Source organism: Ptychodera flava, chromosome 20, assembly GCF_041260155.1.
Source record: "Ptychodera flava strain L36383 chromosome 20, AS_Pfla_20210202, whole genome shotgun sequence".
In the NCBI taxonomy this organism is placed as follows: domain Eukaryota; kingdom Metazoa; phylum Hemichordata; class Enteropneusta; family Ptychoderidae; genus Ptychodera; species Ptychodera flava.
In genome coordinates, this window is record NC_091947.1 from 22,390,991 (window position 1) to 22,403,615 (window position 12,625).

The following is a 12,625-nucleotide window of genomic DNA, read 5'->3' on the forward strand; positions in this document are numbered from 1 at the left end:
TGAGTAGTTTTGGAAATACCGGTACACATTTTTTGACCAAAATTGGCAAAAATTGCCCCTAAAATACAAAATTACAGATTTCATCAGAAATTCAATATATATTACTTAGCTCATCTGTAGAAAGCTGTATACCAAATTTCAAAGCTATCAGACCAGTACTTTTTGAGAAACACATTTTTTGACCAAAAATGGCAAAAATTGCCCCAAAATTACAAAATTGCAGATTTCATCATAATTTCAATAAATATCATTAAGGTGATCTGTAGAAACCTGTATACCAAATTTCAAAGCTATCAGATGAGTAGTTTTGGAAATACACATTTTTTGACCAAAAGTGGCAAAAATTGCCCCAAAAATACAAAATTGCAGATTTCATCATAATTTCAATAAATATCATTTTGTTCATCTGTAGGAACCTGTATACCAAGTTTCAAAGCTATCAGATGAGTACTTTTGGAAATACACATTTTTTGACCAAAAATGGCAAAAATTGCCCCAAAAATACAAAATTACAGATTTCATCAGAAATTCAATATATATTACTTAGTTCATCTATAGAAACCTGTATGCCAAATTTCAAAACTATCAGACCAGTACTTTTTGAGAAATACATTTTTTGACCAAAATGGCAAAAATTGCCTTAAAAATGCAAATTTGCATATTTCTGCACAATTTGAACAAATCTGAAATAAATCATCCCTAGGGACATATGTACCAAATATCAAAGCTATCTGACTGGTAGTTTTGAAGGAGAAGATTTTTAAAGATAATTTTACCAAAAATGACAAAAATTGCCTTAAAAATACAAATATGCAAATTTCACCACAATTTGAACAAATCTGACTGACGTCACCCTAAGTAAACTGCATATCAAATTTAAAAGCAATCAGACAAGCGGTTTCAGAGAAGAAGATTTTTTTACCAAAAACACCAAAAAATGCCCCAAAAATACAAATATGCAAATTTCACTATGATTTGAACAAACTTAAGTGAGGTCACCCCAAGTGAGCTGCATATAAAATTTCAAAGCAATTGGACTTGCGGTTTCAGAGGAGAAGGCAATTGTTGACGGACGACGACGACGACGGACGACGACGACGGACGACGACGGAAAATCAACCTATTTGATAAGCTCCGCGTCGCTGACAGCGGAGCTAAAAATTGTATTGCTAAGTTATCCCTATATACCAAAAATCAGACCTCTAGCTCTATTGGCTCGCTCAAAATTAGATATGCACATGATTAATGAGGTACAATATGTGGCGTCATAAAGTGTCCCATCATACCATACATGAAGGGTGTAGCACTTGTGGTTACTGAGTTATGGACAAATATGTATATTTGAGGTCCAAGATCACCAAGGTCACGTGATATTTTGTCAAAAAAATTGTATTGCAAAGTTATCCCTATATACCAAAAATCAGACCTTTAGCTCGATTGGCTTGCTCAAAATTAGATATGTGCATAATGAATGAGGTACAATATGTGGCGTCATAAGCTGTCCCATCATACCATACAATAAGAAGGGTGTAGCACTTGTGGTTACTGAGCTATGGACAAATATGTATATTTGAGGTCAAAGGTCACCGAGGTCATGTGACATTTTGTCAAAATAATTGTTTTGCTAAGTTATCCCTATATACCAAAAATCAGACCTCTAGCTCTATTGGCTCGCTCAAATTAGATATGTGCATAATTAAGGTAAATGGCGACGAATTCGGACGCGCACACGCTTTAGAACGTTTCTGCGCAGATTTAACTCCAGCCTGTCGCAAATGGGTTACTTTGTAGCGCATGTATTTAACATCACCTGTCATTGTTGGAATAGCGCTTTTACCTAATTTTTTGACCCAGTCTCTTAGAAATACATGTGACCTATAACCTTGTCATATTTTGACCCCCTAGGAAGCTGGTTTTATTCAATATGAGCGAAAAATTAACATTTCTCTCCCATTTACATGGCGCATATTACCCATTCACCTGGAGATATTGTAAAAAGTAGCATGGTGACACCTTTTATTAAAAGTGTAAGCTAAATGGTATTATGTCGGGATTTTATTTGCCAAGTTTGGTCAAAATGACACCATTCAAAGCGACAGGAAGAAAGTTCGAAAATTATGTAGTGATATAATTTCGATATCGTCATTTTGTAATCGATACTTATGTTAAAATTTCTTTACAAACATCATGAAAACTATACATTCGATAGATATGGATCTTAAGTCTTGGTATTTATTAAAATTAACTCATTTGCTAAGCATTTTATAATTGCTTTCTTTAGTTTAAGTGAATTATATCATTTTTATTTATTTCTAACGACGCCATTTTAACGTCCGTTTCCATGGAAACAAGCGTGGTAACCCCCATTTTTATTTTATTTTTGCACTTGCACAACTTCCAAGAATATTTGTGCAAAGTTTCAAGAAAATGACACCACAACTTAATTTTGACGTAATTCGTAGTACTTCACCTTAATGAGGAACAATATGTGGCGTCATAAGCTGTCTCATCATACCATATATGAAGGGTGTAGCACTTGTGGTTACTGAGTTATGGACAAATATATATATTTGAGGTCAAAGGTCACCAAGGTCACGTGACATTTTGTCAAAATATCTGAGATATCTGCGTGAACGGATGGACTCACGGACGGACATGACCCAATCTATAAGCCCCCTGGACTTCATCCATGGGGACTAAAAACTGTGTCACTGCATCCTTTTTGCAATATGAATACGATGAGAAACTAAATTTTTATTTTTCTTGGCCTTATACATGGGAGTCTATGGACTGCCTTATACATGGGAGTCTATGGACTGCCTTATACATGGGAGTCTATGGTCTGCCTTATACATGGGAGTCTATGGAGACTGCCTTATACATAGGAGTCTATGGAGATGAAAACTAAAAAGTCCTCTAATACGGCCAAATTTGATCGCATTGTGAAACAAATCGACGTGCATCTGTATGGGGTAGGGTACTATCCTTGTGCAAAGTTTGAAAGAAATTGACCTGGGCATGTCTGAGATATCTGCGTGAACGGACGGATGCACGGATGGACGGATGCACACACGGATGGACATGACCAAACCTATAAGTCCCCCCGGACGGTGTCTGTGGGGACTAAAAAGAACTGGTGGTGCACTGAATGTAAACATAGAGGGCGCCTGACTGTAATATCACATGGCTGTACATGACACCTCATGTTGATGCTAACATATCTGTTATCAAAGTTTGGTTTCTTGACTAAAGTTTAATTTTAAAAAATTTTGTTTCCTAAATAAACTGATTTTCCACAAAAATGCTCATTTATGTGTCACAATGTGCATGTACATATGAAGAAGTAAAGAGGTGACAATGAAACCTGTATAAATGACCAAAGATCTTCTATGTAGACCAGACCATGTATTGTATAAACAATGGTACATATTATGATATTTACAGACAAACTGGGAAGGCTGACAGCTCTTCAGTTCAAAAAGGTGTTTGATTTACACCACTCAAGGCATGCGTTACTAAAGAGCCTACAAGGTTTGGACTTTTAACGTTTCGTGTAAAATGGCTTTCTGTTTCACAAAAGTAAGGCTGCAGATATCAGACTCTTCAATGCATCATGATAACTGATGGATTTCTGCCTTAGTCAATTATTGATAATATCCATGTATGTCAAAAAACCATTTACCTTTGCATTCCATTGTAATCTTTGCCGCTGTACGACAAGAGAAGAGCCACTTTCCTCTTTGGTAATTTTCTCTGCTCACTATTGGTTTGTGTTGATCCAGCAGTCTGTGGGGCAGAAAAAACAATGAAGGTGTTTGCAAGTTTGCCAGCATGTTTCATCCTTTTTATTGCATGAGGGATAGAAAAAGCTGTAAAGTGTGTTTCCAATTTATAACATGACTTTTCTTTTTCACATATGCCAGGCCTGAATATTTATTTCAGAGTGTAAGCATAGTGATCTGAAATGGTTGAATTTGCAATGTTTTGCACCTTTTGGGTCCTAGACTCAACAAAATGCAACGAAATGAAGTTTTTGACCTACTAATCCACTTGCCCTTTTATCAGAAGTCATGTTTCAAGAAAAACACATTTTTAATAAGACTGTTCATAATTGATGTCATTGTTCAAAAATAAATATTTGTCCACATTTTTGGATTACGCTTTTGAAAATTACACATGCAAGAATGATGAAAATACATCTTAGTAGGCGAGTGCAAGTGTAACAGTGAATACTAAAAGACATATTCACGACTCAGAGTACAAGCTGTAAACACAGCCATGCATGCAACATTGATAAAACCTGTCCACATTTCTAGCAGCAGTGTTTGATGTCACGCACGTACAGCTATATTAGGTAACAAACCTAAACTGTGAACAGTGCTATTTTGGCCAGTGTATATATTAGTTGAAGACTAACAAGTGTTTGCTTTTCAACCTTTTGTTCATGGCCAGGGATGTACTTTGTAAGACCATCTTTCAAGCTACTTCATATTTTCCCTTCAATTTCACAAACAGAGTCTAGGGATGGGGTTAACTTTGGTGTAAAATGTTAAAGACACTGGGCAAGGAAGCTTTAGTGGAACAAAAATACAGCAATACAGTAATAATTACATTACAACAAATGACCAGATATGAACTGAAAATGCTCACGTGTTTCATTATATATTGAAGTTATGTGTAAATTTGAACCTTTGCCACATGTTTGTGACTTCATTGAAATTATTATGATCAACATAATGAACAATAATCACCGCCGATTAATTCTAAAAGGTCATGAAGTATACAAATATGTAATTAGCTGAAATAAAAATATTGAAGTTATTTGACTGCTCTTATTGTATCACCATTTTATATAGCAAGTGTAAAATTTTACCGTTGGCCAGTCCTTCAAGCCATATATGCTGAGCTGTGAAAGCTCATTAGATATGCAAATTATAAATTAGCTGACATGAAAATGTGAAATGACTTTCGATATTGTTTAAACCTAGTACCTGGTATAATCATCAATGTACATAGCATGTTTTGCCAACTTTGATCAAGTAAATCCCGGTATATATCCCTAATAAGCAAAGTTCATTAAATATGTAAATTAGGAATTGGTTTAAGTAAAATGCTTAAGGTGGTTGGAAAGGCTATTTTTGCACCAATTCTTTTCTCAGAGTTAATGTCAAGTTCCAAGTGTTAGAATCAAGATATTTAGTTCAAATTTTCAGGATAACTCCCTCAGTTAATACTTTCTCCTAACGTTATAAAAATTGTATATTTGCAGCCATGATTTTGAAATATGACACCAGTAAATATTAAAATTTAATTTTTCATATTTCTTTTACATATTTGAATTTAATAATAATTGGATAGTATTAATATTACCAAATTAGTTATAAATATGTTGACACTATTTATTGTAAGATTTGTACGGCAGGATTTGTAAATAAAATTTGTTTTTATTATTTTACATGGGTTTATATATCAAAAAATTATTAAAAATTCTTTCAAATTTCAAAATGTGATTTTTCAAAAAGTACTTCAAATACAGGAAAATTGTGCCATACAAATCTTATCTGTAACCTTGTTAATAGGCTGTAAAAATTCCATGTCCATATCTCAATTTAAAGTTGGATTAAATTGGTATACAATTTATGTAGGAAAACTGTTATTCTGTCAAAAATGTTGCACCCCTCTTTTGAAGTCATAGAGCAGTTTTTTTGGTTAATCTCACTTTTGACACCTCTTTGACACTCAAAGAATCTAGAAATGCATTTACAATAGCAGTCACTCACTCTGAATGCCAGCACTGCCTTGTCAAACTTTCCTGAAAAACAGCAAATAATGACTTTCCCTTTTCAGACATTTTATTAAAAGCTAGGGGACCTCTACCATAGTTAATACACTAAGGACTCCCCAACTTCTTCTTATTTGGTCAGTTTTTCAGAAGTTTTAACAGGCTATAACTCTGCAATGCCTTCGTGCCCAAATGTCTAGTTTTTTTTATTCCACAGAGAATGTTGACTACTTTTATATTTTAATAGTTTTGTTGAAATTTATAACTGACGCTCTAGCCTTTCCAACCACCTTAATGATTGTCAATAATGTTGTATCATGGTATCTGCAATATGTGTAGCAAATTTTGTCAACTTTGGTCCAGTCAATTCAGATATATATCTCTAATTGGAAAAGATCATTAAATATGCAAATTAGGAATTGGCTGAAGAGAAAATGCTAAATGACTTTCAATAATATTGTATTATAGTGTCTTTAATGTACATAGCAAGTTTCATCAATTTTGATCCAGTCAATCCAGATAAATATCCCTAATTATGAAAATTCATTTAATATTCAAATTAGGTTTTGACTGAAGTAAAAATGTCTTTTGACTTTCAATAATATTATATCACAGTATCTTTGATGTATATAGCAAGTTTCAACAACTACAATCAAGTTAATTCAGATATATATCCCTAATTGGGAAAGTTCATTAAATATGCAAATTCGGAATTGGCTGAAGTAAAAATGCTTAATGACTTTCAAAAATGTTGTATCATAGTGGCCTCAATACATGTAGCAAGTTTCATCAACTTTGGTCCAGTCATTTCAAATATATATTCCTCATTAACAAAGTTCATGAAATATGCAAATTAGGAATTGGCTGAAGTTAAAACGCTTAACGACTTACAATAATGTTAAATCATAGTATCTTTAATATACAAACCAAGTTTGGTTAATTTTGATCATCAAATCAGACATATATCCCTAGTTAGGAAAGTTCATTAAATATGCAAATTAGCATTTATCTTTCATGTCACCCCTTAATGGTTCCCACTGCTGATATATCTTGGTGTGATCAACATTTGTAGCAAATCTCATCAAATTGTGTGTAGTCGTTTTTAATGTATATCCGTTTTTTCTAAAATCATTAATTATGCAAATGAGCAAAAAGTATGCAAGCCACACCCACCAAAAACTAATCAGTTCTTGCCATTTGCTAACTGAATATATGTACCAGATTTGATTCTGATCTGATAAGCCGTTTTTGAGATATCGGACCAACAGACAGACAGACAGACACACAGACGGACAGACGGACAGACAGACAGACAGACAGACAGACATCGCTGCGACATATGCTCACGTGTGTAAACACGTGAGCAAACCAGATATGAACTGAAAATGCTCACGTGTTTCATTATATATTGCATTTATGTGCAAGTTTGAACCTTTGCTACATGCTTTGCTACATTTAAAGTGTTATGATCAACACAATGAATTTCACCACAGATCAATTCTAAAGGTCATTAAGTATTCAAATATGTAATTAGCTGAAATAAAAATAATTAATTTCTTTGAGTACTGTCATTGTATCACAATATAGCATGTGTAATTACCTTTGGTCAAGTCCTTCAAGCTCTATATGCCAAACCGTGAAAGCTTGTTAGCTATTTATGCAAATTATGAATTAGCTGACATGAAAATGCAAAATGACTTTCAATACTGTTATAACCTGGTATAATGATCAATGTACACAGCATGTTTCGCCAAATTTTATCAAGTAAATGCCAGTATATATCCTAATTTGGAAGGTTCATTAATATGCATATTGGGAATTGGCTGAAAAAAATGTCAAATGACTTTCAATAATCTTGTATCATAGTATCTTTAATGTACATAGCAAGTTTTGCCAACTTTGGTCAAGTCAAAACAGATAAATATCGCTAATAAATGCGGGATATCGGACCGCAGGCGGCGAAGATTGCATTATAAGCGCGCCAACCCAAACTCACTGCATGGACATCACATTTACGAAATCGAAGTCCAAAGTCAACTACGTCATTGTTAGAATAAGAGAGGTTTCCATCACACGGGAGCATACCACCACAAATTTTGCACAGATGGCGTTGCACTGGCATTGAAAAGGGTGCATGGGAGCATGGGAACGCGGGCAGTTTCCCTCGCTATGGGTAGGAAATGCATTGAGCAAGACACACTTCCGGGTTCGCAAAAAAACGAGGATCCCATTTACGGGGCGCTCAAATATAACTATTTGCTGTGATACATAGCAGAGGCGTATATGTTTGTGATGCTGAGAATAACATCAGTAAATAAATGACGGGTTTTAAAAGTTGACGTTTTTTTGCGATGAAACAGACTTCTGAAGGTAGCTCGCTTGGGGAACACGTCATCCCGGCCGCTGTCCGCTTTGACCCTAGTAATTCACACTGGTTTTGGTCGTCCCCAGGTACCCAAGTCACTTCGACCCCGTCACACTTTTGCCTACATGTCCACGGAGACGATTCACATGTTCCACAACAAAGCCAAGACAAAAATTGAAAATATCAATAAAATGGCTTCACAAAGGCTGAAATACACGATACTCGATGAAGTATGAAGTTTATGAAATGAAATCAAAATTGACAACACAAGTGTTTGTCTCGGGTAATACCACTTGAAGTTGAATTATTCTACAGACTGTTTTTTTCCATACAGTGCAGTATTTGTCAGTGACAAATTAATCTTTGCAATACATTTTTTGCGATGAGCTGGAAATTTGATTAATATCGAGTTAATGTACATAAATATTCCGTTATTTACTGGGACAACGTTTATTTTCTCGATCCGCTATCTGCGGACTACGTGCTGAAGTACATTGACTGTTCATGTCAACGATCGTTTCTCCCTCTGCAGAGTTTCTGTATCCCGTTCAACAACGCTGTACCTCGATCACACGATAGTGACGCTATGTAGCTGTGCAGTATTGAAACTTATCATAAAATGGCCACCTCGTCTAACAGTAACACGTATTGTCGGGATTATCGTACGGAAAAAGACTGCAAAAGTAAGACTTATGAATCTTCATCAGAATTGAACACATCATGATTGTACACGAGTATCAACCGTGAATGCACATTGAGCTCGGCAGTTACACAAGCATGGTACGCTACATGCATAGCCCTACGAGTATGGCGACAGTGTCCGGCTTTGGCTACGCCGCCTACCGGAGGTGGGAGGCGGCGTAGCCAAAGCCGGACACTCTCGTCATACTCGTAGGGCTAGCTACATGCACTGCCGCGATGCCGATCGTATGCATTCCAAGGCCTATCCCGGAATTTGTTTCACAAACAACCTCAAAGGAGAGCAAACATACTTCTATGGACAATGACGAACACGTTTCTTGGCGAAGCAAAATCAAAACAGTGCAGAAGTACATGAAGTAGGTCATGGCCTTGGACTCTGTGCACGAACCTGATTGGACACTTCAATACCTTTGACCCAAAGTTATTATTCATCAGCACTTCCATGCCATGAGGCTAGGTAGAGAACGTATGTACTCATTTCTGGCGATCGAGCAGCGAGGGAAACAATCAATTACCAAGGATAAAGCTAATTTGCTAAACGATATTTTATCTTGAATAGTGAGTTGAATGAGTAATAAAATATCATATTTTTAATGTTCAATACGAGGTTGAAACTCGGAGGGACCGTGGTTGAAACCAGAGCTATCCAGCTGTAGCCAACCTGGACAAGCACATTTCACAGCGCCCTCAAACAGTCGATTGTTTTCACTTGTCATACGCGGCGTAACAGAAAAATTAAATTTTCATAACTTCATTAATATCCAAGCCACGCCCACCAAAACCTTTTCAGTTCTAGCCATTTGAATTCTGAAGATGTCTACCAAATTTGACTGAAATACGTTCAGCCGTTTTTGAGAAAATGGACCAACAGACAGACACACAGACACACAGACAGACACACAGACACACAGACAGACAGACATCGCTGCGACATATGCTCACGTGTTCACACGTGAGCAAAAAATGGCACCAACGCAAGACAAGAATTTGAAGAAATACAAAATGCTAGGTTTAAAAACTGCAAACTGCATTCCTGATATTGAAATTACCTCTTCAAGTTTACTTTTTTTGGCAGCGACCTCTGAGTCATCAACTGTGCTGTCTGCAGCTCTCTTTTCAGACGGGACAGGTGACTGACCTACTCCAGGTTCTGCCATCGTCTTCCTGGTTTGTTCAAGCAATGTCCTTGCACGCAATACTAATTGATGACGTAGTCTGGATAACACCATCTACAGATATCTGATATCCAACGGAAAAGTGCCTGCAATTCTCTGTTGTGAAATAGATGACATAATTTGTGTGTATTTAAATATTTTCTGTCTGTACATAAAATTTTAACTCCCCTTTGGACTGGTTTGTAGAAGTGATTTTGCAGAATGTTATGCACCTGCAAACTTGATGGTGAACTGTTCTGGTATCATTTTATCATTGAAATACTAAGATCTCTTGTGAAATTTTTCTGGTATTGTATTTGTGACTGATTGGTGTATAAAAATAGTGAAATGAACAAGGTACTTTTTTAACTATGTCATGCACAAACATTGCCAGCTGTAACTTGTGCTTTTGATAAATATGGCGCTCTCAAATCACTGAAAGTGATAATACATACACGTTTTTTTTGGTATTAAGAATATGTCATGAGGATATGTTGGGTAAGTATTACCAAACACTTATAGAGTGGATGAGATATGCTGTAACATTAAAGAATTATATAGCATGACAAGAACATCTTGTGGAAGAAATGTCGAACTCTACGGAATACTCCAGCCAATTTGCTAATTTTATGGATCTGGGTCATTCAGTATATGAGTATACAAAGACTGAAAAATTCAGTCTTGTGCATTTGCTATCACAGATCAAACAAACATGAGTGGACCTTTCAATCTGCAAGTATACAGAAAGCATCTTTTCTGTATTTCTGTTAGTTGGTACAGTGTAGTCGTTTGTCTATCTACTGCTATATATGTCACCCAGCTGAGCCTGAAGGCTTTTGATCTCCTACCAGAACTACATTGTTAAAAATATAATTGTTTGTGTATAGCTATGGTTTTCATATTTTTTTATCTCGACCAGTATCATAGGCTGGATTTTCAGTCTGATCATGAACAAGCTGACATCATTATGAAAATGCTCCAGCCAGTTACTCTCCCCATTAATTATTCGTTAGCAAGTGAAGTGAATCATATGTTTCCCCAATTAATATAAGGTACTGGTAGTTTCATTAATTTCTACTCACACAATGCTAGCTTTTAGTTTTAGCTAATGGGTAGCCTTCTCTGTAAGTGAATCAGTACACTCAGTGTGACAGTTTTCGGACAACCTCAGTTTTCAGACATTTAATGACTCCCTTCGCTCAGTATTGATAGCGTTTCACAAGTCATGTGACAGCATATTAAGTCAGGTGACGCTGCTGTCCTGTCTTGGATATTTTTTTAGGAAGAAGCTATTTTGGGCAACAAACTTGGCGAAGTTAGCCACACCGTACTATACAACACACAGAGACAGCCCGTGTACGGTAGGTAAGCGCCACACACGTCAAAATATTGTTGGGTCGTCCATGGATTAAATGTAACTTATTATCACGAAATATTTATATACAGTTTTCTAAACACATCAAGATTGAAAATTGGGGGTTTGAAGTTTCAAATTATCAATATTTACCCCAATCACATTCCAAATACGACGTCCGATTACTGCGATAGCAGTCCGATTACTATACGCTCCAACATGGGGTAAAAAATTTTGCAACTTTGACCCCCTAAATACCACTTCCATCGAAAGACATGGTAATAAGATTTCGTAGTGCTCGTCATTTATGAAACGGCTTTGGGCGAAAAATTCACTACCCTGTCCGAAAACTGTCACAGTGAGTGTATAGCATGTATGAGGTACCAAGTGATTGGACATTTGGAGAATCACAGAGGTGGGATGGACTCCTTGTTTGACCATTTTCCTGCCAGACAGTTGGACATCCCCATCAGCCAAGTTAGTAAAAAGCAACATTGAGCCAAATCCATATTCACCCACTTGGCTTGGTCTGTTACAGCAGCTTTTAGGCTGTGAAAATCATTTTAACAATATGTTTTCAGGCCTTCAAATGTTCAGTTTTTGTTAACATACACCATATGGGACAAGTTGTGCTTCACTAGGTTTAACCCACTTTATCTGATGGTGAATGTGAACTTGGCAGGATATTGGGTTAACCTCCACTTCAACATGATTGAGGTAATCCGTCCATTACCCCCATGTTTATTTCTAACGTCACCAGTTCAAAGCGCATTTCCCTATCAGCGTGTGACCCTGACGAACGAACCACTTTTATATTTATCTGTTTGTTAGAGGTCAGGTCAGTGTGTACTTCATGTACATACATTCGCCTGTGGTCCGAAGCACGGCATACAGCGGCCGTCGCCGTGCACCACAAGCGACTGTGTACATACTGCAAGGTCACATGTATGATGTAGAGCGATTCGTGTAGGTAGAAGACCATGCGCGCACACACATGTGGAGCAGTGGAGTCTACTGAGGTAGACGCACGCTCGTTGAACGATCCCATGTAGCCGCGTTCTCTCAATGTTAATTATGGTCTGCTGTGATGTTGATAGAGATAACAACAGATCATCTGATATGTAACAGTTGTGCAACTTACCAGGAAATGTGGGAATGCGTTCGTTAAGTGGGTTTACATACAAGCACTGCAACGAAGCGCAAGTTTCTGTACCAGGCTCCAAAGCGGAAGTGGACGGAAGTAGTTTTAGGGGAATGTTAGAGGGCGC

At 36.7% G+C, this 12,625-nt stretch overlaps 1 protein-coding gene across 2 annotated transcripts in view; it reads right to left on the reverse strand.

Annotated features, from left to right (window-relative positions):
• Window positions 1–12,618, reverse strand: part of LOC139120322 (pseudouridylate synthase 1 homolog) — a 29,172-nt gene extending 16,554 nt beyond the window's left edge. Inside the window, exons 1-3 of one of the 2 annotated variants that reach the window (XM_070684654.1) lie at window positions 12,499–12,618; window positions 9,899–10,118; window positions 3,683–3,786 (exon numbers count right to left, since the gene is read on the reverse strand). In XM_070684654.1, the coding sequence (XP_070540755.1) occupies window positions 3,683–3,786; window positions 9,899–10,078 (284 nt within the window). In that variant the 5' untranslated portion in view covers window positions 10,079–10,118; window positions 12,499–12,618. The remainder of the gene's footprint in view (window positions 1–3,682; window positions 3,787–9,898; window positions 10,119–12,498) is intronic. The other variant, XM_070684656.1, reaches the window with a different exon arrangement.
• Between the last annotated feature and the right edge of the window lie 7 nt (window positions 12,619–12,625).